Here is a 26,209-nt window from a genome sequence, read left to right on the forward strand (position 1 = left end):
CAATTTGGCTCAGAGGTCCAACACGTTGCATTTTGCTGTCAAACATCCAAACAAACGCGTAACCACCAGTTTACTGAAAGTATAACTTGAATAAGAAGTAAAGATATGTCTTATTACCTGCATAATGTATATAATAATGGGGAATGTTTTGCTAACCATCCAGGCAATAATACAATTTCACCTCTTATATTTTCAGTCTCTTCAAAAGGTGACCATGTTGATTCAATTATATAACTATTCACTCAAAATTTTAGCTGTGCCCAGACCAGAGATGCAGTGCTTATTTTAAAATGTTCTTAATTATATTATTTCTGTACACTAAATCAAAACTGAAATGAACCTTGAGGCTTATGTGGTGATGGTCTCTAGAAGGTGCATCCATCAAATACATTATTATTAGCACTGGATTCACTAACAAAATCACTGGCAGCAGAGGAATATATGACACCTCACCTCAATTATTTCAAATGCCCAGTTGTCCATTAACTGCCACCTGATGAGATGCCCTCATCTCACCTTTGCCCCATTATGCTCCAAGTAGATGATTTTCTGTATGGTGCTCTCTATTTAAGTTGAAACTGGGTATTGTCTTGCGTTTTTATTTTCCTGGTACACACAAACTGAACTGGTACATTATAGTAAAAGTGGCCTGCTAAATGAAAGATAGCTTGCCAACAGTTACTGTATTTTTACAGCCCTAGTATCCAGTAACGGATTTTCAGTGTTCCTACATGGCTTTGGAGACCTCCAAACAGAGGAACAGGTTCACACTCACAGTACACACACACTCAACATTGCCACCTAGAGGTGATAGTGTGTGTAAACTGTGAGTGTGAACCTGTTCCTCTGTTTGGGGTCTCCAAAGCCATGTAGGAGCACAGAAAATCAGTTACTGGATACTGGAGTTGCAAAAATCCAGCAACTTTGCCCAAATGCCATTGTTTTCCAGAAATCCTGGTTGGAATCAGGAAGGAATAACAGGATATCTGTAATCCTCAAACCAGGATTTCTGGAAAACCTGTGAATTTTGTCAAATTTACTGGAGTTTTGCCACTTCTTGATACAAATTACATTACATCTTTTAAAATATTTAAGGTACCCCCATGTTTAATAAAAGCACAAATAAACACGTTACATTTAATTTTTGTTACTCATTTTCAAATGTACTCATGTAAAAAGTAGGCTATTAGCCTTGAGTACATTTTTTTTAAGCAAAGTAGTAAAGAAAAGTAGATTGTCACGTTTAACAACTAGTAAATAACACTCAATGTTCTGACAAGTATAATTAAGTAAACATTCACGTTTAACAACTAGTAGACTATGTTCACATTTAACAACTAGTACATAACTCAATATTCAGAATATATACATACATACATATATACACTGAACAAAAAAATAAACGCAACATGCAACAATTTCAAAGATTTTACTGAGTTACAGTTCATAGAAGGAAATCAGTCAATTGAAATCAATTCATTAGGCCCTCATCTATGGATTTCACATTACTGGGCAGGAGCACAGCCATGAACATTCTATTAAATGGTAACAGCTCTGTTGGGCATTCCTGCAGTCAGCATGCCAATTGCACGCTCTCTCAAAACCTGCAACATTGTGTTGTGTGACAAAACTGCACATTTTAGAGACCTTTTACTCTCCCCAGCAAAATGTGCACCTGTGTAATGATTATGCTATTTCATTAGCTTATTGATGTGCCACACCTGTCAGGTGGCTGGATTATCTTGGCAAAGGAGAAATGCGCACTAACAGGGATGTAAACCAATCTATGCACAAATTTTGAGAGAAATAAGCTTTTTGTGTTTATGGAACATTTCTGGGATTTTATTTCAGCTCAAGAAAAATGGGACCAACACTTTACATGTTGCATTTATATTTTGGTTGAGTATAATAATATGTCACGCAGACAAACATTTTTCAAACATAAATCTCTGTTTAAACCTCAGTGCGCACGGCCTTTGATTAGTTTTAAACAGCTTAACAAACACAACCAAGAATACACCTCTAATACATAATCTGTGAGAAAAATCCCATTCCTTTTTCATTCAGGGAATATTTTGTCCTGTGTGCATATTTTGCTGTTGTAACGCAAAAGGAGAACTTGCTCAAACTGATCATCAGTCAGACCATTCCTTTGGGGGGTGAGAATGTTCCCATTATGACTGAAGAGGCGCTCCACAGGAGCACTTGAGGGTAGGATGGTGTTGAATTTGAGGAACAGATTTCTTACTCTTGGGAAGTATTTCAGGCAGCTGAGATTTTTGCTGGTTCCCTCTAGGTACCTCCGGACTTCCTCTTCTGTGTCACTGTTGCCGGTCCCAGGTCCGAAACTGAAGAATTCATCTTCTGACTGCATGTCGTCGCTGCCGATTGGTGCACCATCAGTCAGCTCCATTGGGGTCGCCTCAGCTACTAGCATCAAATGCATGTCTTCTCTCTCAGCTTCTGGTAGCCACCACAAACGAAATTGTGGAGTAGTTGCTGTTGCCATTTTTGCATCCAGACTAGCAAACAGCTGTTTGAAGCGGGAATCTATTGCTTCTAGAACAGGGTTGATTACGTCGAAGAGATAGAGTGTAAGAGTTTTCTTCTCACATAGCTTTTTCTTCAATGTGAGTACCGTAGGTATGACCAGTCCAAGAAAACATTTTTGCTCTCCTTGGAAGAGGTCCAGTGCAAAAGCAAGTGGCTTGAAGACATCTACATATTCTTTTAAAAATGCTATCTCGTAAGATAGCAGTCTTGGGACCCCCAGGCTGTCACAAACATCCATTAGTTTTGTTTCAGGGAGAGAAACCATCTTTTCCACTGCACAGTATTCAGAATTCCAGCGACTCTCACAAGGAGCAGTCAATTTCATTTTCTCTATGTCCTCCACTGCTGCTATAGTCAATGGGGATTGGTGGACTCTGTTCCATACTACAGAACACTTGGCCATTGCGCTGTAGTACACTTGGGCAGTTTCTCCCTGTGATAGAGCTTGCGCTAGGTCATGGGAGGCAATCAGATTCAATGCGTGTGATGCACATTTCTGGTGCGGCAGCAGAAAGAGGTGCATGGCCTCATCTGCTCCATCAAGAATGGTGCCCACGTCCTCAAATTCAACATTGTCATCTTCATCATTTTCATTGTCCCCCTTTGAAAACTCTTTAAAGACTTTGACGAAGTTGCTGCCATTATCAGTGACAGTAGCCTGAAGTTTGTTTTCAATATTGTAGGCCACATGAATCTCGTTTATCTTGGCTGCAATTGTATCAAATGTGTGTGCGCCCCGTATTCTGGCACAGGCAAGTGCAGCAGACTTCCTCTCCAGCTCATTCTTCTCAATCCAATGACATGTCATCCCAATGTAGCTTCTGTTGTGGGCTGTCCAGATATCCGCTGTAGTGCACACTGATTGTACACTGTCCAGATTTTCCTTTAGTTTATCCTTCATTTTGGAGAATGCCATCTCAATTCTATTGATAAATGTATTTCGGGTCATGGACATCTTCCCTCCACTTAAACCCTCAATCAGCTTCCTGAACGCAGGCTGTTCCAAGACAGACAGCGATTGGACATCATCCACCATGAAGTTGAAGACCAGGGCGTTCACTTTTGGCTGTGATGTCATTTGATGGACTAGGCTTTCCAGCTTGGATTTCTTGTACTTTGGCTCCTTAGGAGAATCTGAGGTGGTTGGTCCATTTGGTCCATTCATCTCAACTTTAGGGGACTTTAGATACATGCTGGGATGCTTTCTCTGAAATACAAAAATAAAATGCATTAATACAGAAGCATACATATCAGAACATCTGTTATATTTGTAATGCCCAAAATATTTGCCCAACCTATTTATTGCAATATACACAGAGCCCATCCTTGTGCAATTGCTTCTGCAGGTAAAAACACACATAAACACTGACCACCAGTAGAATCCCGTTTACCCATATGATATACATCTCATGCATCTCAAGTCTTAAGTGGCATCCTCGGTCCTCTCCAGCTTTACTTATAGGACGAGACAGGCTATGTGAAACTATCAAGATCCCTTTACTTTCACTCTTTTCTTTCTTTATTTGTATGCAAAACACAATCTTAGCCAAGTCACAAAATATATCAGTCAGTCAGCAAATGAACAAATGTGATGCTCTTGGACATGGCTACTCTATTGAGAAGCACACCCCTTCACAAATGTCTTTGTGGTTGCTGTTTTTTTTGTTGTTATTTTTCAGTAGGTGAAAATGACAACGCATTGCAATGCTTAAGAATGTTCGAATTACATTTCCAATATACTTTTTTGTCTGATCGTGTTATTGTATATGGGGGGTATGTCGACGCATGAGGGAACCAATGAAATCTCTGTATTATGGGCTGGACGAAATACACCGCCACCCAATCAAAACACAGCGAAGCCTTCATTCTTTATTGGGAAAGAGATGGTAGCAGAGTAGTAGCTAGGCCACAGCTGGTATATAAAGTTGATACGGGCTTTGGTTACATTTTTTTTAATCTGCGTTTTTAACACGCCATACAACATGTTAATTGAAAGCATTTACTAACCTCTAAATGTTTCTTCAGATTTGATGTCGAGTTCTTGGAGGTAGACAGCATGCGGATTTTGGGTTTGCATAGAACACATTGAACGATTATATTCTTGTCTTTTACTTCCTTGAAAATAAAATGTTGTCGATATCGCCATACGTGGAACGATGTGGCAAGAGTACCGGTATCCATACTGGTATCCATTTTTAACAATTTATCCGTACAATGTGTTGCATTTAGAGCGAGACAGCAATTTGTGGAAACAGACAAAGCACACTGCGGTAGTCTGATTACGTAACCACGTAATCCGGATTACTTGTAATGCGTTACTACCATTGGTTACTTTCTACCGAAGTAACCCAGCCCCCTGTTTGTTTGTGGCTTTGTTCCAAATGGTCTTTATTACAGTCGTGTAAGATCACAATTTAGGAGATGATATTGATGTGGCACCTGGGTATAATTACTTCCCCAATAGTGAGTTTTTTTTCTAGAAGGGATACATATTTTGTCAAATATAACTTTTCGTTTTTTTTTTTTATCTAGGCAAGTCAAGAAGAACAAATCAGTGGGTTAACTGCCTTGTTTAGGGGCAGAATGACAGATTTTTTTTTATCTTGTCTGCTCACGGATTTGATCCAGCAACCTTTCAGTTACTGGCCCAACACTAACCACTAGGCTACCTGCCACCCCAAAGGTTGTAGATTTAAGAGAATTTATGCAGCAGGTTCAAATCACATTTTATTTTATTTGTCACATACATATGTTTAGCAGATGTTATTGTGGGTGTAGAAAAATGCTTGTGTTTCTAGCTCTGACAGTGCAGTAATATCTAACAATTCACAAAAATGCACATAATATACACAACCTAAAAGTAAAAGAATGGAATTAAGAATTATATAAATATTAGGATGAACAATGTTGGAGTGGCATAGACTAAAATACAGTAGAATAGAATACAGTATATACATATGAGATGAGTAAAGCAAAAAATATGAAAACATTATTAAAGTGGCCAGTGATTTCAAGTCTATGTATCTTGTCACGAACCGGCTCAAAGCCCGTAACAAAGGGATACAACGTGGAGATAAGGAGTAACAAAATATATATTTATTAACTAAAGCAACTAAGGAAAATATACAATGATGTGTGTAATCAGTAATCAATAGTGTAAGTGAGTGTTTTGCATGCATTATTGTGATAATGCAGGGTGTTGAAAGGTGCCAAAACAAACAAACAGCCACCAAGAACCACAACACAATCTACAAAGGTGTCTGCATGGAGAGAGTCTCTTCCATGAATGTGGAAGAGGTCTATTTATCCTGGGAGACACCTGGCCCAGGTGTTTCCCATGAAGCTGACGACCCTCCCAACTCCGCCCACCGGCATCCTAATAAGGAAACAAGAACAAAGACAGAATACGGCAGACAGAGTGGGAGGTTCGTCACAATATGAGGCAGCAGCCTCCAAAGTGCAGGGTTATGTAACTGGGTGGAAGCCACCTAGTGATGGCTATTTAACAGTATGATGGCCTTAAGATAGAAGCTATTTTCAGTCTCTGACCCAGCTTTGATGCAACTGTACGTACTGACTTCGCCTTCTGGATGATAGTGGGGTGAACAGGCAGTGGCTCGGGTGGTTGTTGTCCTTGATGATCTTTTTGGTCTTCCTGTGACATCGGGTGGTGTAGGTGTCCTGGAGGGCAGGTATTTTTCCCCCGGTGATGCATTGGGCAGACCGCACCATCCTCTGGAGAGCGCTGCGATTGAGCGCTGCGATTGAGGGCGGTGCAGTTGCCGTACCAGGCGGTGATACAGCCCGACAGGATGCTCTCAACTGTGCATCTGTAAAAGTTTGTGAGGGTTTTAGGTGCCAAGTCACATTTCTTCAGCCTCCTGAGGTTGAAGAGGCGTTGTTGCGCTTTCTTCACCACGTGTGTGTGGGTGGACCATTTCAGATCGTCAGTGATGTGTACGCCGAGGAACTTGAAGCTTTCCACTGCAGTCCCGTCGATGTGAATAGGGGCGTGCTCCCTCTGCTGTTTCCTGAAGTCCACGATCAGCTTCTTTGTTTTGTCGACATTGAGTGAGAGGTTATTTTCCTGGCACCAAACTCCCAGGGCCCTCACCTCCTTTCTGTAGGCTGTCTTGTCATTGTTGGTAATCATGCCTATTACTGTTGTGTTGTCTGCAACTTGATGATTGAGTTGGAGGCGTGTGTGGCCATGCAGTCATGTGTGAACAGGGAGTACAGGAGGGGGCTGAGCACGCACCTTTGTTGGGCCCCTGTGTTGAGGATCAGCGAAGTGGAGGTGTTGTTCCCTACCTTCACCACCTGGGGGAGACCCGTAAGGAAGTCCAGGACCCAGTTGCACAGTGCGGGGTTCAGACCCAGGGCCCCGATCTTAATGATGAGCTTGGAGGGTAGCTAAAGAGTTAGTAGAATAGTTAGGGTTAGCTAAAAGGCACACATTTTTGGGGGGACAAAAACTCAATAGTCTGTCTCCAATGACATTTCAAAGCAGTTATGGGCAACTCCAGTCCTCAGGGGCCTGATTGGTGTCACTCTTTTGCCCCAGCCCTAGCTAACACACCTGATTCCAATAATCAACTAATCATGATCTTCACTTTAGAATGCAATTACTTTAATATGCTGTGTTTGGTAAGGATGAGGAAAAAGTGTGACATCTCTTCAGCCCCTGACGACTGGAGTTTCCCGTCCCTGTTTTAATCTTAATCATGTGCCCTTTATAGTGCCACTGTGTGGTCGATGTGCTTAAATATGTTGAGTCTTCACAGTGTTTGGAACATGTGTACCAAGTTTTGTTACAATATGAATATCCGTGACTGATATATATATGCAATTATGTGACAGACCACGCCCATGTGAATGCTTACTGGTCAATAGCGGCCATGTTGTCTTTGGTACTAGTCTGGAAAATGTTGTGTTGGGAGAACTTTGTACATAGATGCCACATATGAAGTTACATACAGATCGGTCATTCGGTGCCAGAGGAGAAGCTTTTTAAGTATTTTTCACAAAATAAAAATGGCGGAAAATCCATCATGGCAGACCTTATGGGTCCTTGAGGCAAATTTGTTCATTGTGAGGAGCGGGACCTACGTACCGAATTTCATGACTAGGTCAAACGGGGTAAGGGTCAAAGTTTGCATGTTAAATCGATTGTTATAGCACTACCATGTGGCCGATTGGGAAGACATTGCAGGGGAGGGTGTGGCCCTTGGACCTTTACCATCATACCAGGTTGCATCCTCCTAGGCATTAGGCCTTATAATCTCACAGGAATTTGCATTTTAATTTGGCTTTACAGAAGTAGAGGAATAATAATTAATGCTGCAAGCTCTGTTGCCGGGGTTCAGCTGTGCGTCCACTGTGCCACCATCAGGAAAATGTTTACGGATTTCCCTATGACAAGTTACTTCTGTACTATTTATCACACTTGACAAATATCAGAACTCAAAATCAAACTGATCATGCAATATAATATGCTTTTGAGGTATTTTGGAACATTTTCAATGATATTGAGGACCGCTGGACTGATCAGCATCAAATTTGGTACATAGCATCTACAGCATGTACCCACGCAACATTTTCCAAGACTCTAGCTCAAACAATATGGCCACTATGAGCAAAGAGCTTGAAACCAAACTAAACCATGCGTTAGAGGTTAGCATGTCCCTGAGCTTGTGTGCTAAATTTCATCACTCGGTCAAACAGATCAAGTGATATAAACATGTGCCAATTATAGCGCCACTGTGGGGTTGATCTGAATGTGCTTGCATAGGTTGAAAAATGTTGCTTTCAGAGACCTTGGCCAATACATGACATGTATCAAGTTACTTTTAGATTGGTCATTCGGTGCCAGAGTAGTAGAATTTTAAGTGCTCTTCACAAAATTCTAAATGGCAGGAAATACAACATGGCGGACATTATGGGTCCTTGAGGAAAAGGTGTTTCTTGTGAGGAAAGAGACCTATGTACCGAATTTCATGACCGTAGGTCACGTTGTGAGGGGCGTGAGCTTCCAAAGTTTGTATTTTAATCGCTTGTTATAGTGCCACCATCTGGCCAATTGGCGTGGGATTGCAAGAGAGGGTGTGGCACACAGGACTTTACTTTTCATGTTAAGTTGCACCTTTGTAGGCATTACCATCTCATGGAAGTATACATTATAATAATGAACTGGAATAATAAAAATGGGTCTTTAGCAGCCTATGCTTGCTGAACCCCTAATAATAATAATAATAAACGCTAACAAATACAATAGGGTTTCACCAGCTTAGCTGCTGAACCCCTAACTAGGGAAGCGTGACTGACTAGTTGTGACAGCACACCACACTTGATCCACAGGAGTCCGGCTAGGACGTGCTTGTGTCCTCGCCAAAGCCTCCATCTGTTTGTGCATGACTGTTAGCCCTATGAGGAGTATCCGTTATTCACTATGCTAATGCTCTCCACACTTGCCAATGCCCTGCCACCATGCCAACTCTGGTGGTGAGAGCTATATTTACAAACAGCTGTCATGATATTGGTTCAATGAAGCACACAAGAGTGAATATTAATACTCTGTAACCTAATGTAACATGCATAAAACAAAAATAATAATCTAATTCACATAGTAGTTCGAAAGACTTCTAAAGAGCTAATGTATATATTAATTTTAATATGACTTTTTAAAATCTTCATAAGAAGTATGCACTCTGCAAAACACATACATGCCAATAGGGAATATAATCCTTCACAAGAAAAACAGGTTAAACAAAACAGGAAACCATGGGGCTGGCCAGATTGACAGGTAAAAATACCAGAGATCTAAATGTCAATCGAATGTTGTATTCAGGTCTTGCCATGTTTTAAGGGCTACAGGATTTACTTATCTTATTACTTTTAAAATTGAAAATGAAAAAGATACACATTTATTGCAGATACTGCTCATCATCAACTCTGGTATCTGAACAAAAATAGTCTCTCAGTCCTCCATCCTACAGGACAAGTTACATATAAACTGGACACGGTATGAGACAATTCACATACCCACAGCTGTCAATGTTCATTACGTCTTTCTGTTTCGCTCCATCTTTCATCTATAATTGCCTCTCTTAGACGTGAAATCCTATCTCTTTCTCAGTCGCACCGTTTTCCCACCGTATCACTCTTTCACTCCGTATTTCCCTCTGTTCTTTCCCTCTGTCCTCCTCTCCCTCCTGCTGACTGTCTCCCTATAAGGGAAAAACCAAGAAGGCGGAGGAGGTGTAATACTTCCAGCCACCCATCAGGGTTCCCCTCTCCAGTTTGAGGTAGGTCTCGTCTCCCCTCTCCATGATCACCAGGCCTGCGATGGTGGCTGCCTCCCGCGTCACATTCTGGTCCCCAGCGAAGGCTGAGATCATTGGCCACCCATTCACCATCAAACTAACCTGGGGAAGAAGAACCACAGAGTCTCAATGCCAAATAACTAACCGTATGTGAGACATGTGTGATTGCTACATATGATGTATGCGTGGTGTGTATCTCACTTGGATAGTTTGTTATAGGCCTTCACAACATGGCAGTTAAAGCTGTAGACTCCCCTCCTGGGGGCTAGGAAGACACTGCTCTCCTGGTCAAAGTGATTTCCCACATTCACCAGGATCTGAGGTAAGAAGAGAAAGGGAGAGAATTAATACAGGAGAATAAGAGAGATGGGGAGTGGTGGTATAGAAATCACCCTGAAGAAGGCACAGTGATGCCGAAACGTTGGTGATTTACCCAATAATTTACTGGGAGTTTATAAACTGAAACTTCCACAGACATGTGACTAACATAAATTGAATAATGTTTGCCTGAACAAGGGTGGGGGAGGGGTCAAAATCAAAAGTAACAGTCAGTATCTGGTGTGGCCACCAGCTGCATTAAGTACTGCAGTGCATCTCCTCTTCATAGACTTCACCAGATTTGCCAGTTCTTGCTGTGAGATGTTACCCCACTCTTCCACCAAGGCAACTGCAAGTTACTGGATATTTCTGGGGGGAATGGCCCTAGCCCTCACCCTCCGATCCAACAGGTCCCAGACGTGCTCAATGTGATTGAGATCCGGGCTCTTTGCTGGCCATGGCAGAACACTGACATTCCTGTCTTGCAGGAAATCCTGCACAGAACGAGCAGTATGGCTGGTGGCATTGTCAAGCTGGAGGGTCATGTCAGGATGAGCCTGCAGATAGGGTACCACGAGGGAGGAGGATGTCTTCCCTGTAACACACCGCCCCAGACCATGACGGACACTCCCCCTCCAAATCGATCCCGCTCCAGAGTACAGGCCTCGGTGTAACGCTCATTCCTTCGACGATAAACCATCACCCCTGGTGAGACAAAACCGTGACTTGTCAGTGAAGAGCACTTTTTGCCAGTCCTGTCTGGTCCAGCGACGGTGGGTTTGTGCCCATAGGCGACGTTGTTGCCGGTGATGTCTGGTGAGGACCTGCCTTACAACAAGCCTACAAGCCCTCAGTCCAGCCTCTCTCGGCCTATTGCGGACAGTCTGAGCACTGATGGAGGGATTGTGCGTTCCTGATGTAACTCGGGCAGTTGTTGTTGCCATCCTGTACCTGTCCCGCAGGTGTGATGTTCGGATGTACCAATCCTGTGCAGGTGTTGTTCACGTGGTCTGCCACTGTGAGGATGATCAGCTGTCTGTCCTGTCTCCCTGTAGCGCTGTCTTAGGAGTCTCACATTACGAACATTGCAATTTATTTTCCTGGCCATATTTGCAGTCCTTATACCTCCTTGCAGCATGCCTAAGGCACCTTCACGCAGATTAGCAGGAACCCTGGGTCTGTAGAAAGGTCTCTTTAGTGTCCTAAGTTTTCATAACTGTGACCTTAATTGCCTACGGTTTGTAAGCTGTTAGTGTCTTAACGAACGTTCTACAGGTGTTGTTCATTAATTGTTTATGGTTCATTGAACAAGCATGGGAAACAAGCATGGGAAACAGTATTTAAACCCTTTACAATGAAGATCTGTGAAGTTATTTGGATTTTTACAAATTATCTTTGAAAGACAGGGTCCTGAAAAAGAGACGTTTCTTTTTTCCTGAGTTTATGTAGTGTGCGACTCTCTTTATTTTATAGCTTATAGTTTATTCGCCGTTAGTCAGCACCTCTACATACAATAATTGTATCTGGATGTGCGCCATCTCATGTTTTTTTACAAGGTATAGAAATCAATCATTCATCAATGATCAATCAAAGAGAAATCAATCAACAACAAAAGGAAATTCATTAATCAGAAACAGAATGAGTCAACTTCACCTGCTGATGTGATACTTTATATGGTCAATGTTTCTTTGCATTTGTTCACCTGGTCGAAGTAGATGATCATGATGCGGTGCTCATGGCTGTGGGCTCATGGTTGGTCTGGCGGGTGGCAGAGAAGGCCACCCAGCCCGTGCCTGAGCGTACTGACATGCCCAGGGCATTTCCCGCTGGCTCAGAGTTGGGAGTGGAGTCACAGATTACCAAACACTTCCCTTTTAGGACGATAGGCTCTGTGTCATTCTGGGCCTGAGCCCCTAGAGGCCCCCATAGGAGCAGCAGCACCGTGGGCTCGAAGTTGGAAGGATGAACCAGCCTGGGATACATGCTTTTAATTGGCAGTTTTGAATGTAAATCTGTGATTGATTCAATTATGGAGGAATGTTACTTAGAGACACATGCTATAGATACACATGCTCAAGCAAAAGAGGTGTACGACTTATAAATCAATAGATATTCTGTCCTTTGCTGGTTGAACTTGGTCCTCAATTGGTTGAACTTGGTCGAACACCCTGATCTAAGACAGCAGTCTCTTATCCCACCTAGTGTAGACCCTATGTAGGAATTCTCCCAGTAATAGAAACAGAGGTGAGTCAACAGGTAGGACTGACAACCAGGAGGTTTTGGGGTTATTAGTGTTCAGCAGCAAGAGCCAAATTCAGAACACATGCAGTCGCTTCCTCTATTTCCCACCCACACTATCTGTCTGTCTGTCTGTCCTTCCCTTCCTCTCTCTCTCTCTCACTCTGTTCTCACCGATGTCTCTCCTGTGGATTATGTGCTTGTTTGCAACTGCGGCAGTAGGGGGCAGGATGGCAAGGACAAATAGACATTTGGGTGTGTTCCAATCTACTTCATCATTGCACAAGACCTGAGGGAGAGAATGAAAAAGGGAGGGAGGAGGGATAAATTGAGAAAGGTAAAGATAGGGCACCTGTGAGGAATCTTGGCATTGGCTACCAGAAAAGCTGATGAAGAGGAGGATGAAGAGGAGAATATTGTTAGTGGGGGAGCAGGGGAGGATGTACAATCCAGGAGATAGTGAGAAAGAAAGAGTGAGTGAGGGAGCAACTCCCTCCTGATGTTCAACATGCCCCCCTCCTCCTCTCACCCACCATGTTATCACTTAGTGTCTCTGTCCTTCTCTTTCATTTACTCACTTAATTCCTCAGGTGTTTATCTTTTCACAACTAAATATATGGTTACTGTATATCACACAGAGAAGATGGCACTTAATCCAGTATTGATAGTATACATAGAGGTAAATGCCCAAATAAAGGAAACACTTGAGTAAATGAAGAATTCAAAATATATTGAAAGCAGGTGCTTCCACACAGGTGTGGAATTAACAACCCATCAAGTTTAGGGTCATGTATAAAAATGCTGGGCAGGCCCAGTTGCCCATTATTTTGGCTACCATGGCGAGAAGAGATCTCAAGTGACTTTGAAAGAGGGGTGATTGTTGGTGCACGTTTGGCAGTGGCTTTAGTGACGAAGACTGCTTAACTTGCTGATGTTTCACGATATGCCTTGGCCGTCTCAGTCACACAATCTTATGGGAGAGTGTTACAGGAGATTCTGGAGCGGCCCCTGAGACAGCTTTTTCCACCACCATCAACAAAACACCAAATTATGGAATTTCTTGTGGAATAATGATATCGCATCCCTCCAACACTTGTAGAATCTTTGCCAAGGCACATGTTTTGGCAACTCATCGTAGCCCAACGCCCTATTAAGACACTAAATTGGTGTTTCCTTTATTTTGGCAGTTACACGTAGAACAACATTTTAGACTTTATACTCTGTTTATGTGATTCCCTTTCCTAAAATAATCTCTCTACATTTTGTAAATTCAAGTGTAAAAAGACACGGACATCTCTGATGGTCACACTCTTTGACTTTAGTGATTAACCTGTTATAAACAACCTTTTAAAACAACCTTACACTCGCCCTTCAAACACCCACGCACTCCCTCACACGGACACAGTTTTCCTGAATGATCCGAGATTTTAAACACAAGCAATGTAGGGATTTGCAAAACTAGGCATTTATTCACTGAGTACTGTAATACAATCCTGGAGTCTAGGTTTATGTTAATAATAAAAAAAAGAGATGATGATATCACCTGTTTCAGTTTGAAAGGTGTCCTCCTTGCTTTCCAGGTCAGTTGAAGTCAGTAATTTGTCCTTAGAGATGGAGTATTAGCAACACATTCCTCGTAACATCTCTCTTCTCTGTTCTCCCATTCTACAGTATCAGACACCTCCCTTTGAAACAGGCATCTAATTAGCCATGTCAGAGGACCCACGGCTCTCTCTCGCACTCTCTCTCGTTTTTTCTCTAAAAATGAAAAGTGCCAGTGAAAGTATTGCATCTGAGATGTTTCAATATTGAAGGTTATTTTGTTGAAGGTCATACCTTGACCATCTTCAAGTGAATACTTTTCAATATAATAGCCTACGTAAAAGGAGTGTACAAAACATTAGGAACACATGCTCTTTTCATGACATAGCCTTCACTTAGATTCACCTGCTCAGTCTATGATCCATTATTGCTGTCACTTCAATCAGTGTAGACGAAAAGGAGGAGACGGGATAAAGAAGGATTTGTAAGCCTTGAGACAATTGAGACATGGATTGTGTATATGTGCCATTCAAAGTGTGAATCGGCAATACAAAATATTTAAGTGCCTTTGAACAGGGTATGGTAGTAGGTGCCAGGCGCAACAGTTTGTGTGTCAAGAACTGCAACCCTGCTGGGTTTTTCAGTTTCCTGTGTGTATAAAAAAATGGTCCACCACCCAAAGGACATCTAGCAAAACATGACAACTGTGGGAAGCATTGGAGTCAACATGGGCCAGCATCCCTGTGGAACGCTTTCGACACCTTGTAGAGTCCATGCCCGACAAATTGAGGCTGTTCTGAGGAGGCAAAAGGAGGTGAAACTCAATATTAGGAAGGTGTTCATGATGTTTTGTACACAGTGTAATTTAACTTTTGTGAAAGCTTCTAATGCCTAATGATTTTGTAATCTATATTACAATATGGTTCAGTCCACATACCTTCCACCTTTTCTTAACAACATAATTTATGGTATTTAGCTTGGTACATGGGTGCCACATAGAACGCATATTGATTATTGTATGCATAAAAAAAATTGTCTAAACAAACTTGTGAAAGGGAATGGGACCCCATAGCTGTTACACCACAATAATCTAGAACTATCAACTGAATGTGTACTTTTCTAATTCTTTAAGAATATTGTCCTGTAGTTTGGATGTATTTGATCAAAAAAAACTCTGCCTTGGGTCCAAGTTACTTGGGTCTTTCAAATACCCCTAAACTGTGACAAAAGACATACACATCCATTCCTTACTGATTCAAAGTCATAGTTCACAGTATTTCAAGTCCTGAGTGCTGTAAGAATATAGTCTTACAATTATTCATGCTCACACAAGCTCTTTTGTTCATATTCCAATCCCTCATGAGATCCTGGGAGATGTTCCAGAAAGAAACCTCCCACAAAGTCTCCATCCCTGAGGCCCACCCCGAAGGTGTCCCAGCTATAGAAATATCATTTTTATTCTCTGGTCTCGAATGATTCCTCACACCCTCACTATAGAGATTCTGCTGTGGAGCTCAGCCTTGTAGAGGCCAAACCCTAGGCACACAGGCTGGTTGAAGGAGGTGCTGAAGGTGTGCAAGTGGGTCAGGGTGTTGGAAGGCCCCACCTCTGAGAAGGTGATTGTGCCTATGCCATAATCCAGGGCCACACCCACACGGTTTCCTGACATCCGGCTGGAAAGGCGGGTCTTCCTGCGGTTGTGCCAGGCAGCCAGCTTCCTGTCATGCTGCTGCGTCAGGCTCCAAGACATCTGCAAGTCAAAACCTCATCCATCATCTAGCAGTCGATACAGAAACCAACTAATCTCTCGTGATGTCAGTTGTATTTAAATAGACCAATTAACTTCCTCAATCAGTTTACAAAGAAATTCAAAAAGGCTTGGCTACCACCATCAAATAAACTAATATCTAATACTACTCTTATTACCACAACTGTTCCTATTATTAAAGACCATATGTAGAAGATGGGTGATGATAATATACCTTGTTATTTCCAAAGGCAGTGCCCTCCTTCCCTTTCCGCCCGATGCTCCGGTAGGACACCGCAATGTCCCAGAAGCCCTCTGCCTCCAGCTCCCAGTAATGGGTTCCTGAGGAGAAGGTCTGGACGGTCAGGACTTGAGCCCAGTGGTCAAAGCGGTCAGGGTGAGTGGCACACGGAAGGCGCTGTTTGACCCGCATGGCTGACCGCAGGCCGTCCGAAATGCTCAGGAGAGGATGGGCAGAGTTAGTGTCCAGAGTCAACGGACTTGTTACTATGGAAACAGAAACAGACATACAGTGCATTCGAAAAATATTTAGACCCCTTGACTTTTTCCACATTTTGTCACGTTAAATAGTTTTTCTTCATCAATGAACACACAATACCCCATAATGACAAAGCGAAAACAGGTTTAGAAATTCTAGCAAATGTATTAAAAATAAAAATAACAAATTCCTTATTTACAAGTATTTAGACCCTTTGCTATAAGACTCGAAATTGAGCTGAGGTGCCTCCTGTTTCCATTTGATCATCCTTGAGATGTTTCTACAACTTGGGAGTCCACCTGCGGTAAATTTAATTGATGGGACATGATTTGGAAAGGCACACACCTGTCTATATAAAGGTCCCAAAGTTGACAATGCTTTTCAGAGCAAAAACCAAGCCAAAAGGAATTGTCCATAGAGCTCAGAGACAGGATTGTGTAGAGGCACAGATCTCGAAGCGTACCAAAAACATTCTCTGCAGCATTGAAAGTCCCCAGCTTGAAGCGTCATACCCAAGAAGATTCAAGGCTGTAATCACTACCAAAGGGGGGGGGATTTGAAATACCTGTTTTTGCTCTGTCATTATGGGGTATTGTGTGTAGAGGATAAAACACTATTTGATCCATTTTAAAATGTGGAAAAAGTAAACAGGACTGAATACTTTCAGAATGCACTGTACGAAGCAGAGGGAAACAAATATATGAATGAATAAACATCCTGAATTCCTCCCATCTCAAATATATGGGTTGAAGGTTTGGCCTGTGCACTCACAGAGCTCCCTCTTGAGTTCGGTGAGACAGCGCAGTGTCTCGGTGATGAACTCTCTGTACTTGCTCTCGATATCCTCCATAATATACTTCCTGTCCAGGCTGAGGGAGTCAGGAGTGAACAAGGGACAGTTCAGGTCCGCAAGCAGCCTGTTACACATAGCACCGCAGGTTAGACATAAATCATATTATACTCAAAAACACAAACAAACACACACAATATCATACTAATGAATGTCTATTTTTTATTTACCTTGAGTCATCAGATTGAAATGCCTGTGGACAGAACAAAAGAACAGGAGTCAAGGACTGTTATAAGACAATAACACAAAACTGTTAAAGGGATAGTTTGGGATTTTGGCAATGAAGACTTTTATCTACTTCTCCAGAGTCTCCGGGGTTAGTAGATAAAGGGCCTCATTGTCAAAATCCTTAACTATTCCTTTAATAAAGTTAATCAAATGTTCCATCAAGAAAATAGACATTCATTGACGGTAATGAATTGAAGCACAAAGCCTTTAATGCCATCGTACAAATCCTGCACAAATGGCCCAGTGAATCTCCCCCAGATGGACAGGGAGGTAAACAGATTAGTTTAAATCCTCCGTTATGTAGTATACAACAGATGCTGTCTCATAAATAAATACAGTAGGTGGTTAAAACATTGCAGTACAGTACAAAGGTGAATGTTGAGATTTAGAATGATTACCAGAATAGTGACGTACTGTATGGAATCTGGTGGTTTGAGATGATGGCTTTGATCTATTTGGTTTGTTGGACATTATTCAAAGGTTGTGTCTAACACACAGAGAATAACTGCCTGAAATGGTTACTGTGAGGTTGGATATGTATTGGCATATTGTAAAACTGACTCTGGAGTAGTCACAAATAATCCCATGGAACTTATCCCAAAAGTAGGGGTGTTAACTCCACTAGCCTAGCTGAATTCCCAAACTGGCTCCTCTTACTACCATGGTCCCCAAATCATCCCCAGATACCAATTGGCTCCTTCAAACCCTCTCCCCTCTCGTCATATTGGTAACTGGTAAAAGGGTTATTAATAAACATTTCACCCAGATGAGCAGGAAGGGGTCTGTCTCCTCCAGCAAGGAGCCCAGGTAGTGGTGGATGTCCCGGGTCTGGCTCAGGTCCTCTCGAACCCTGCTGCAGTTGTTCTGGAGGCGATCCACGGCCTGCTGCCTCTCTTTCCTGGTGCTCTCCCTCAGGGCCAGCACCAGCCTCTCCACCTGCAGCTGCAGGGCTATACCCATACGCTCCACCTGGGAGTCATCTGCCACAGACAAGTCCTGCAGGCGGACAACAACCACCACCACCAAAGACTAAGGTCATAACAAGACCCAACGTCAGGGCAGAATAGAAGGCCGGATAGACTAACATAAGCACGAACAGTAAATTGATGGACTGCTATAAGCATACAGTGTGTGGTTACTTACTGTTATAGTGCGGTCAGTGTTCCGGTGCTCTTGGAGGATCTGTTCACCTTTATTCAGCTTCTCATCTGCTTTCTGGAGAAGACTCTGGAGGATGACCTATGGAAACATACACACAGATTTAGAACTGTTAAAGCCACAATATAACAACAGCTGTAAGTACAGTAAGTAAGTACATCGCTAACTGACCTTCAGGTCCTCCTCCACCTTTCTCAGTCCTTTAACCCGGTGCTGTGTGTGGCCACCCTCCAATAAACAGTCTGCACACACGTACACCCGCTCGTCTGCACAGTAGTAGCGGAACATCTCCTCATGGGCAGGACACCTGCGGTGGGACAGGTCTCCCAGAGGTTCCACTAGCAAGTGTGTCTTGAAGGCGGGCCGCTCCAGGTGGGGCTTCAGGTGCTCGGCACACAGAGACACCTCACAGCGCAGACAGGTCTTCACCGCCGCAGCGTTCCCAGACTGGTCCCCATCCCCCACGGGGGGGCAGCAGTCACACGCCACAACCCCCTGTTCCTCCTGACACTGTGCGCAGGTGAAGCGACCCCTGACCCCCGCCTCCCCGTGGCCCCAGGCGTCTCGCACACATGCTGGGCAGAAGCTGTGGCCGCACGGCAAGGGCTGGGCCTGGCTGAAGACGTCGCGGCACACTGAACACGTCAACTCCTCCTCCAGGGACGCCATGACAACCGTTTTGTCAACAGGAACACAAAAAGGAAAAGGCACCTTTGTAAACAAAAACATCAATGTCAACATTTGTGTCAAGTTGTCAAAAATAATGAGCAGTTGAAATCATCTTAATTCCCAACATTTTATTTTCAAGCCACAGTTCTTAGAAGCCACATGATGACCGTTAGAAGCGGTGAGTCGAGTCCTGAGGACAGGTACGTTTACAGTACACTCTTTTAAAAAATGAGCTATCTAGAACCCTAGTGTTTTTGGCTGTCCCCATACTCAAGCATTTATAATTCAAAATAAACAAACAAACAAAACACAGCCAAAGAACCCCTTTGGAATCCTTTTTTCTAAAGAGTGTTCACACCAAAGTCACTTATGTAAAAACGAATACTAGGAATTAGGAACAGAGCCTGTTCAGTCTGTGTGTAGTCCTCTACACCGGCCTCTTTATCTGCCTACTAATCAACCATTAAGTCTGTTTATAAGGTCTTCGGCCATTGTCCTCAATTGATAGAACACCTCAAGATCTCCCACCAATCGCTGCAGCTGTACATAGTCTATCGGTAAATAGCCCACCCAATTTGACCTAACTCATCCCCATACTGTTTATATTTATTTACTTTTCTGCTCTTTTGCACACCAGTATCTCTACCTGTACATGACCATCTGATCATTTATCACTCCAGTGTTAATCTGCAAAATTGTAATTATTCACCTACCTCCTCATGCCTTTTGCACACAATGTATATTGACTCTCTTTTTTTCTACTGTGTTATTGACTTGTTAATTGTTTACTCCATGTGCAACTCTGTGTTGTCTGTTCACACTGCTATGCTTTATCTTGGCCAGGTCGCAGTTGTAAATGAGAACTTGTTCTCAACTAGCCTACCTGGTTAAATAAAGGTGAAATATATATATATTTGTAAATATTATTTGGTGGCAGACAGGTCTGTTAATTCTGTATTGAACTGGTATAACCTGTATCACAGAGTTTATTCTCATCCTATGGAGTTGTAACACTGACCTGATGCTCATCCCAATCCCTGTCTGTCGCAATGGAGGGATCAAGGGATCATCCTCCCTGCCCGCCTGCTTGCCTAAAAAATGTGACTGAGATACCAATTCTTGGTATACAGCCTGAAACAAACCACTCCAGAAACATGGAAAGTTTCCTTACAAGCCAGAATGCTGAATAACATTTAATTAGATTTTACTCTACTGGTTGTCTGTGCAGTTGGTCCTTCGGTGGGTAATTTTTGTTAGACCAAATATCCACAGGAAAGTATTATTTACCCGACTTTTTAGAGTGCTGGTACTGGCATTGAAATGTATATCACCCGGCACATGCTTAAAACCACGTAAACACCTGCAAGACTTTCGTTGGTATGCATGCATGTACTTTCGTCTTGTGCACGTGCCGTAGGCCGTGAGCAAACAAATCTTCATTGCCACACACAGAGACCCGCATTTTGAAGTAGGTTTAATAATACTTCCTGTGGATATTTTGTCTCAAATATCGACCCACTGGAGGACCAACCCCATGGATAATCGGTAAATTCAAATATAATTGTATTCAACATTCGTGACAGACATGGGACGTTTACTTTTTTTTAAAAAATATATGTAAATGTGTGTGGCAATCTACTCACAATGGAAGGCATCGCCACAATCGGGACTACCGGCCTGCCTGCCTATGTGATCCTGCTTTCCGGTTTACGACTGTCCTATACACATTCTGATGAAACTCTTCGTTCTTTCTTCTGATTATTCAGTATAGATTCCCCCTACCTGTTTGTGTCCCAAGGCTGTCAGAGTGTGGCCATCGTTAGGTGTTTTCCTGTCAATGTGTGTAGAAACCGGTTAATCCCATACCTATGTCTGTTTAAGCAGAGGGACTGACCTCTGAGAGCACAGAGTCACATGACCAACTCAGAGAGCGAGTTTCCATCTCAAGTCTCTAAGGAGGCTTCCTCTTCTCATCTCCTTTCCTGCATCTGCAGCGCTATGAAGTAAACGTAAATAATTGGGTAATATTCGGTAGATACCTTGATCAATGAGATTCCAGCCTATTTTCACCCACTCAAAAAAACAGCCAAAAGTTTGTTGAATTCTCAATGTGTCATCGCTACGCTTTCAACCATCTAAAAGCACAACCAAATTCCAATGGAAAATGTGTCATCGCTATGCTTTCAACCATCTAAAAGCACAACCAAATTCCAATGGAAAATGTCAGATAACACATTTAGGTGACTTTTTAATTTGTTTTTTTATCTGGCATTGATTTTCCATTAGAATGAAGTTATACCAGATATTTTGCTTATTTTTAGAACAAGCTAATGTGTTATCACTATGCTTCATCTAATACCACAACCAAATGACCTGGATTGCAATTGAGATTACATTTAAGTAAATACATGCTGCAAGTGATCAATGACGTTTTGAGATTCTGTGCAGATTATTATAGCAATTGTGAAGATTTCCAGAACATTCACACTTTCTATGGTTACATAAGAATACATTTATTGTTACATTAAGCTCAAAATGTGGCAATTGATGTCTTACTAATTTTAAGAAAGAAGAATTCAGGACAAAATATTTTTGACATCTGGGATGTGAAAACTTTGATGCTCAATATCTCAGAACTATGCTTTGCGCAGATAGAACCTTATAGTCCCAAAGTCACAATAAAATGTGTTAATAGGCTATTTACAGTATTGCAAAAGTGATATTGAATTGTGTTTGGTTGTCAACACTACCAAATATCAACATTTGAAGGAGATGTTTCTGCTGCTTGGATAGCTCCATCTGTGCCACTGAGTCTGGCTTTAATTCCAGTTTGTCTGCATATTAATAATTGATATGTTGGATTCATGTCTCCATTTCAACCAAAAATCTAGGTCAAAGAACAGGACTAAATCAAATCAAATTTTAAATGTCCTTTAAATACAGTTTGATTTGATTTAATCCTATTCTTTCATTTAGATTTAATTTTTGAGGTGGAGATGTGAATCCAACATATTTATTATTAACTTGTAGATTCCATTTGAAATTAACCAAAGCTTGAAACCCTTGGCCTATATGTATTGTATATTTTTAGTTGAATCCTGGACTGAATGTAAACAATAGCTGTTGAAGACTTCCCAAATGCTATATAGGCTTAAATAGCATCATTGATTTTAAAAAAGTAAAACAATTATTTCACCTTTTATTTAACCAGGTAGGCTAGTTGACAAGTTCTCATTTGCAACTGCGACCTGGCCAAGATAAAGCAAAGCAGTGTGACACAGACAACAACACAGAGTTACACATGGAGTAAACAATAAACAAGCCAATAACACAATAAACAAATCAATGACACAGTAGAACAAATAAAGTCTATATACAGTGTGTGCAAAAGGCATGAGGAGGTAGGCAATAAATAGGCCATAGGAGCAAATAGTTACAATTTAGCAGATTAACACTGGAGTGATAAATAAACAGATGATGATGTGCAAGTAGAGATACTTGTGTGCAAAAGAGCAGAAAAGTAAATAAAAACAGTATGGGGATGAGGTAGATAGTCCATCTGTAAATAGTCCACCCAATCTATGTACAGCTGCAGCGATCATTTAGCTGCACAAATAGTTGATGTTTAAAGTTGGTGAGGGAATAAAAGTCTCCAACTTCAGCGATTTTTAAAATTAGTTCCAGTCACTGGCAGCAAAGAACTGGAAGGAAAGGCGGCCAAATTAGGTGTTGGCTTTGGGGATGATCAGTGAGATATACCTGCTGGAACGTGTGCTACGGGTGGGTGTTGTTATCGTGACCAGTGAACTGAGATAAGGCGGAGCTTTACCTAGCATAGACTTATAGATGACCTGGAGCCAGTGGGTCTGGCAACGAATATGTAGCGAGGGCCAGCCGACTAGGGCATACAGGTCACAGTGGTGGGTAGTATAAGGTGATTTGGTAACAAAACGGATGGCACTGTGATAGACCTCATCCAGTTTGCTGAGTAGAGTGTTGGAAGCTATTTTGTAGATGACATCGCCGAAGTCGAGGATCGGTAGGATAGTCTGGATAGGATAAGTTTGGCGGCGTGAGTGAAGGAGGCTTTGTTGCGAAATAGAAAGCCGATTCTAGATTTGATGTTTGATTGGAGATGTTTAATACGAGTCTGGAAGGAGAGTTTACAGTCTAGCCAGACACCTAGGTATTTATAGTTGTCCACATATTCTAGGTCGGAACTGTTCAGGGTGGTGATGCTAGTCGGGCGGGCTGGTGCGGGCAGCGAACGGTTGAAAAGCATGCATTTGGTTTTACTAGCGTTTAAGAGCAGTTGGAGGCCACAGAAGGAGTGTTGTATGGCATTGAAGCTTGTTCGGAGGTTAGTTAGCACAGTGTCCATGGAAGGGGCAGAAGTATACAGAATGGTGTAGAGGTGGATCAGGGAATCGCCCGCAGCAAGAGCGACATCATTGATATATACAGAGAAAAGAGTCGGCCCGAGAATTGAACCCTGTGGTACCCCCATAGAGACTGCCAGAGGTCCGGACAACATGCCCTCCGATTTGACACACTGAACTCTGTCTGCAAAGTAGTTGGTGAACCAGGTGAGGCAGTCATTAGAAAAACCAAGTCTATTGAGTCTGCCGATAAGATTACGGTGATTGACAGAGTCGAAAGCCTTGGCCAGGTCGATGAAGACGGCTGCACAGTACTGTCTTTTATCGATGGCAGTTATGATATTGTTTAGTACCTTGAGCGTGGCTGAGGTTCACCCGTGACCGGCTCGGAACAGGATTGCACAGCGGAGAAGGTACGGTGGGATTCGAAATGGTCAGTGATCTGTTTATTAACTTGGCTTTCGAAGACTTTAGAAGAGCGGGATGACCGCGGCAGCTTTCCAATCTTTAGGGATCTCGGACGATACGAAAGAGAGGTTAAACAGGCTGGTAATAGGGGTTGCAACAATGGCGGCTGATAGTTTTAGAAAGAGAGGGTCCAGATTGTCTAGCCTAGCTGATTTGTACAGGTCCAGGTATTGCAGCTCTTTCAGAACATCTGCTGTCTGGATTTGGGTGAGGGAGAAGCTGGGGAGGCTTGGGCGAGTAGCTGCGGGGTTGGAGTAGTCAAGAGGAAGGCCTGGCCAGTCGTTGAGAAATGATTATTGAAATTTTCAATTATCATGGATTTATCAGTGGTGACCATGTTACCTAGCCTCAGTGCAGTGGGCAGCTATTGATGATACAATACATGATTGATAATGTATGATGACATTTAATTTGCTTTGTTGAACCTACCCTTTGTAATGACTTTGATAGCAACAGTGAATCAACAGTATTAAGTGGATATTTCTCAACAGTCATCATCCCGATAGCGCATTGGTTATAGTCAGTGAAAAATATCACAGCTACAGTGCCTTGCAAAAGATTCATCCCCCTTGGGCTTTTTCCTATTTTGTTGCATTACAACCAATAATTTAAATAGATTTTTATTTGCATTTCATGTAATGGACACACACAAAATAGTCCAAATTGGTGAAGTGAAATGAAAAAAATGACTTGTTTCAAAAAATAAATAAAAAACGTTAGTGGTGCGTGCATACAGTGGGGCAAAAAAGTATTTAGTCAGCCACCAATTGTGCAAGTTCTCCCACTTAAAAAGATGAGAGGCCTGTAATTTTCATTATAGGTACACTTCAACTATGACAGACAAAATCAGAAAATCACATTGTAGGATTTTTAATGAATTTATTTGCAAATTATGGTGGAAAATAAGTATTTGGTCACCTACAAACAAGCAAGATTTCTGGCTCTCACAGACCTGTAACTTATTTTTTAAGAGGCTCCTCTGTCCTCCACTCGTTACCTGTATTAATAGCACCCGTTTGAACTTGTTATCAGTATAAAAGATACCTGTCCACAACCTCAAACAGTCACACTTCAAACTCCACTATGGACCTAGTGAATGACCTGCAGAGAGCTGGGACTAAAGTAACAAAGCCTACCATCAGTAACACACTACGCCGCCAGGGACTCAAATCCTGCAGTGCCAGACGTGTCCCCTTGCTTAAGCCAGTACATGTCCAGGCCCGTCTGAAGTTTGCTAGAGAGCATTTGGATGATCCAGAAGAAGATTGGGAGAATGTCATATGGTCAGATGAAACCAAAATATAACTTTTTGGTAAAAACTCAACTCGTCGTGTTTGGAGGACAAAGAATGCTGAGTTGCATCCAAAGAACACCATACCTACTGTGAAGCATGGGGGTGGAAACATCATGTTTTGGGGCTGTTTTTCTGCAAAGGGACCAGTACGACTGATCCGTGTAAAGGAGAGAATGAATGGGGCCATGTATTCATCAGCAAGGGCATTGAAGATGAAACATGGCTGGGTCTTTCAGCATGACAATGATCCCAAACACACTGCCCGGGCAACGAAGGAGTGGCTTCGTAAGAAGCATTTCAAGGTCCTGGAGTGGCCTAGCCAGTCTCCAGATCTCAACCCCATAGAAAATCTTTGGAGGGAGTTGAAAGTCCGTGTTGCCCAGCAACAGCCCCAAAACATCACTGCTCTAGAGGAGATCTGCATGGAGGAATGGGCCAAAATACCAGCAACAGTGTGTGAAAACCTTGTGAAGACTTACAGAAAACGTTTGACCTCTGCCAACAAAGGGTATATAACCAAGTATTGAGATAAACTTTTGTTATTGACCAAATACTTATTTTCCACCATAATTTGCAAATAAATTAATAAAAAATACTACAATGCGATTTTCTGGAATTTTTCTCTCATTTTGTCTGTCATAGTTGAAGTATACTTATGATGAAAATTACAAGCCTCTCTCATCTTTTTAAGTGGGAGAACTTGCACAATTGGTGGCTGACTAAATACTTTTTTGCCCCACTGTATGTATTCACCCCCTTTGCTATGAAGCCCCTCAATAACATCTGGTGCAACCAATTACCTTCAGAAGTCACATAATTAGATAAATAAAGTCCACCTGCGTGCAATCTAAGTTTCACATGATCTGTCACATGATCTCAGTTTATATACCTGTTCTGAAAGGCCCCAGAGTCTGCAACACCACTAAGCAAGGGGCACCATCAAG

General features: G+C 42.3%; 2 protein-coding genes and 1 pseudogene across 3 annotated transcripts; all 3 read right to left on the minus strand.

The window, feature by feature from the left end:
• Positions 1-1,079: 1,079 nt before the first annotated feature.
• LOC139387075 (uncharacterized) lies at positions 1,080-4,850 on the minus strand. The gene is made up of 2 exons (XM_071133061.1): positions 4,561-4,850; positions 1,080-3,760 (listed from the first exon to the last, which is right to left on the minus strand). Exons 1-2 carry the CDS (start codon positions 4,744-4,746, stop codon positions 2,060-2,062), a joined length of 1,887 nt encoding a protein of 628 aa, XP_070989162.1. The 5' UTR covers positions 4,747-4,850; the 3' UTR covers positions 1,080-2,059.
• Positions 4,851-9,779: 4,929 nt separating this feature from the next.
• On the minus strand, positions 9,780-12,176 carry LOC139387077 (cerebellin-1-like; annotated as a pseudogene).
• Positions 12,177-13,876: 1,700 nt separating this feature from the next.
• On the minus strand, positions 13,877-20,978 carry LOC139387076 (tripartite motif containing 110). 2 transcript variants are annotated; one of them, XM_071133063.1, is made up of 8 exons: positions 20,907-20,978; positions 18,627-19,166; positions 18,441-18,536; positions 18,060-18,293; positions 17,240-17,262; positions 16,991-17,136; positions 15,956-16,227; positions 13,877-15,723 (listed from the first exon to the last, which is right to left on the minus strand). In XM_071133063.1, exons 2-8 carry the CDS (start codon positions 19,122-19,124, stop codon positions 15,454-15,456), a joined length of 1,539 nt encoding a protein of 512 aa, XP_070989164.1. In that variant the 5' UTR covers positions 19,125-19,166; positions 20,907-20,978; the 3' UTR covers positions 13,877-15,453. The 2 variants fall into 2 exon arrangements, with proteins under 2 accessions (XP_070989164.1, XP_070989163.1); XM_071133062.1 differs by having other exon boundaries at positions 20,768-20,948.
• Between the last annotated feature and the right edge of the window lie 5,231 nt (positions 20,979-26,209).

This window comes from Oncorhynchus clarkii, chromosome 28 (assembly GCF_045791955.1).
Source record: "Oncorhynchus clarkii lewisi isolate Uvic-CL-2024 chromosome 28, UVic_Ocla_1.0, whole genome shotgun sequence".
Classification (NCBI taxonomy): Eukaryota; Metazoa; Chordata; class Actinopteri; order Salmoniformes; family Salmonidae; genus Oncorhynchus; species Oncorhynchus clarkii.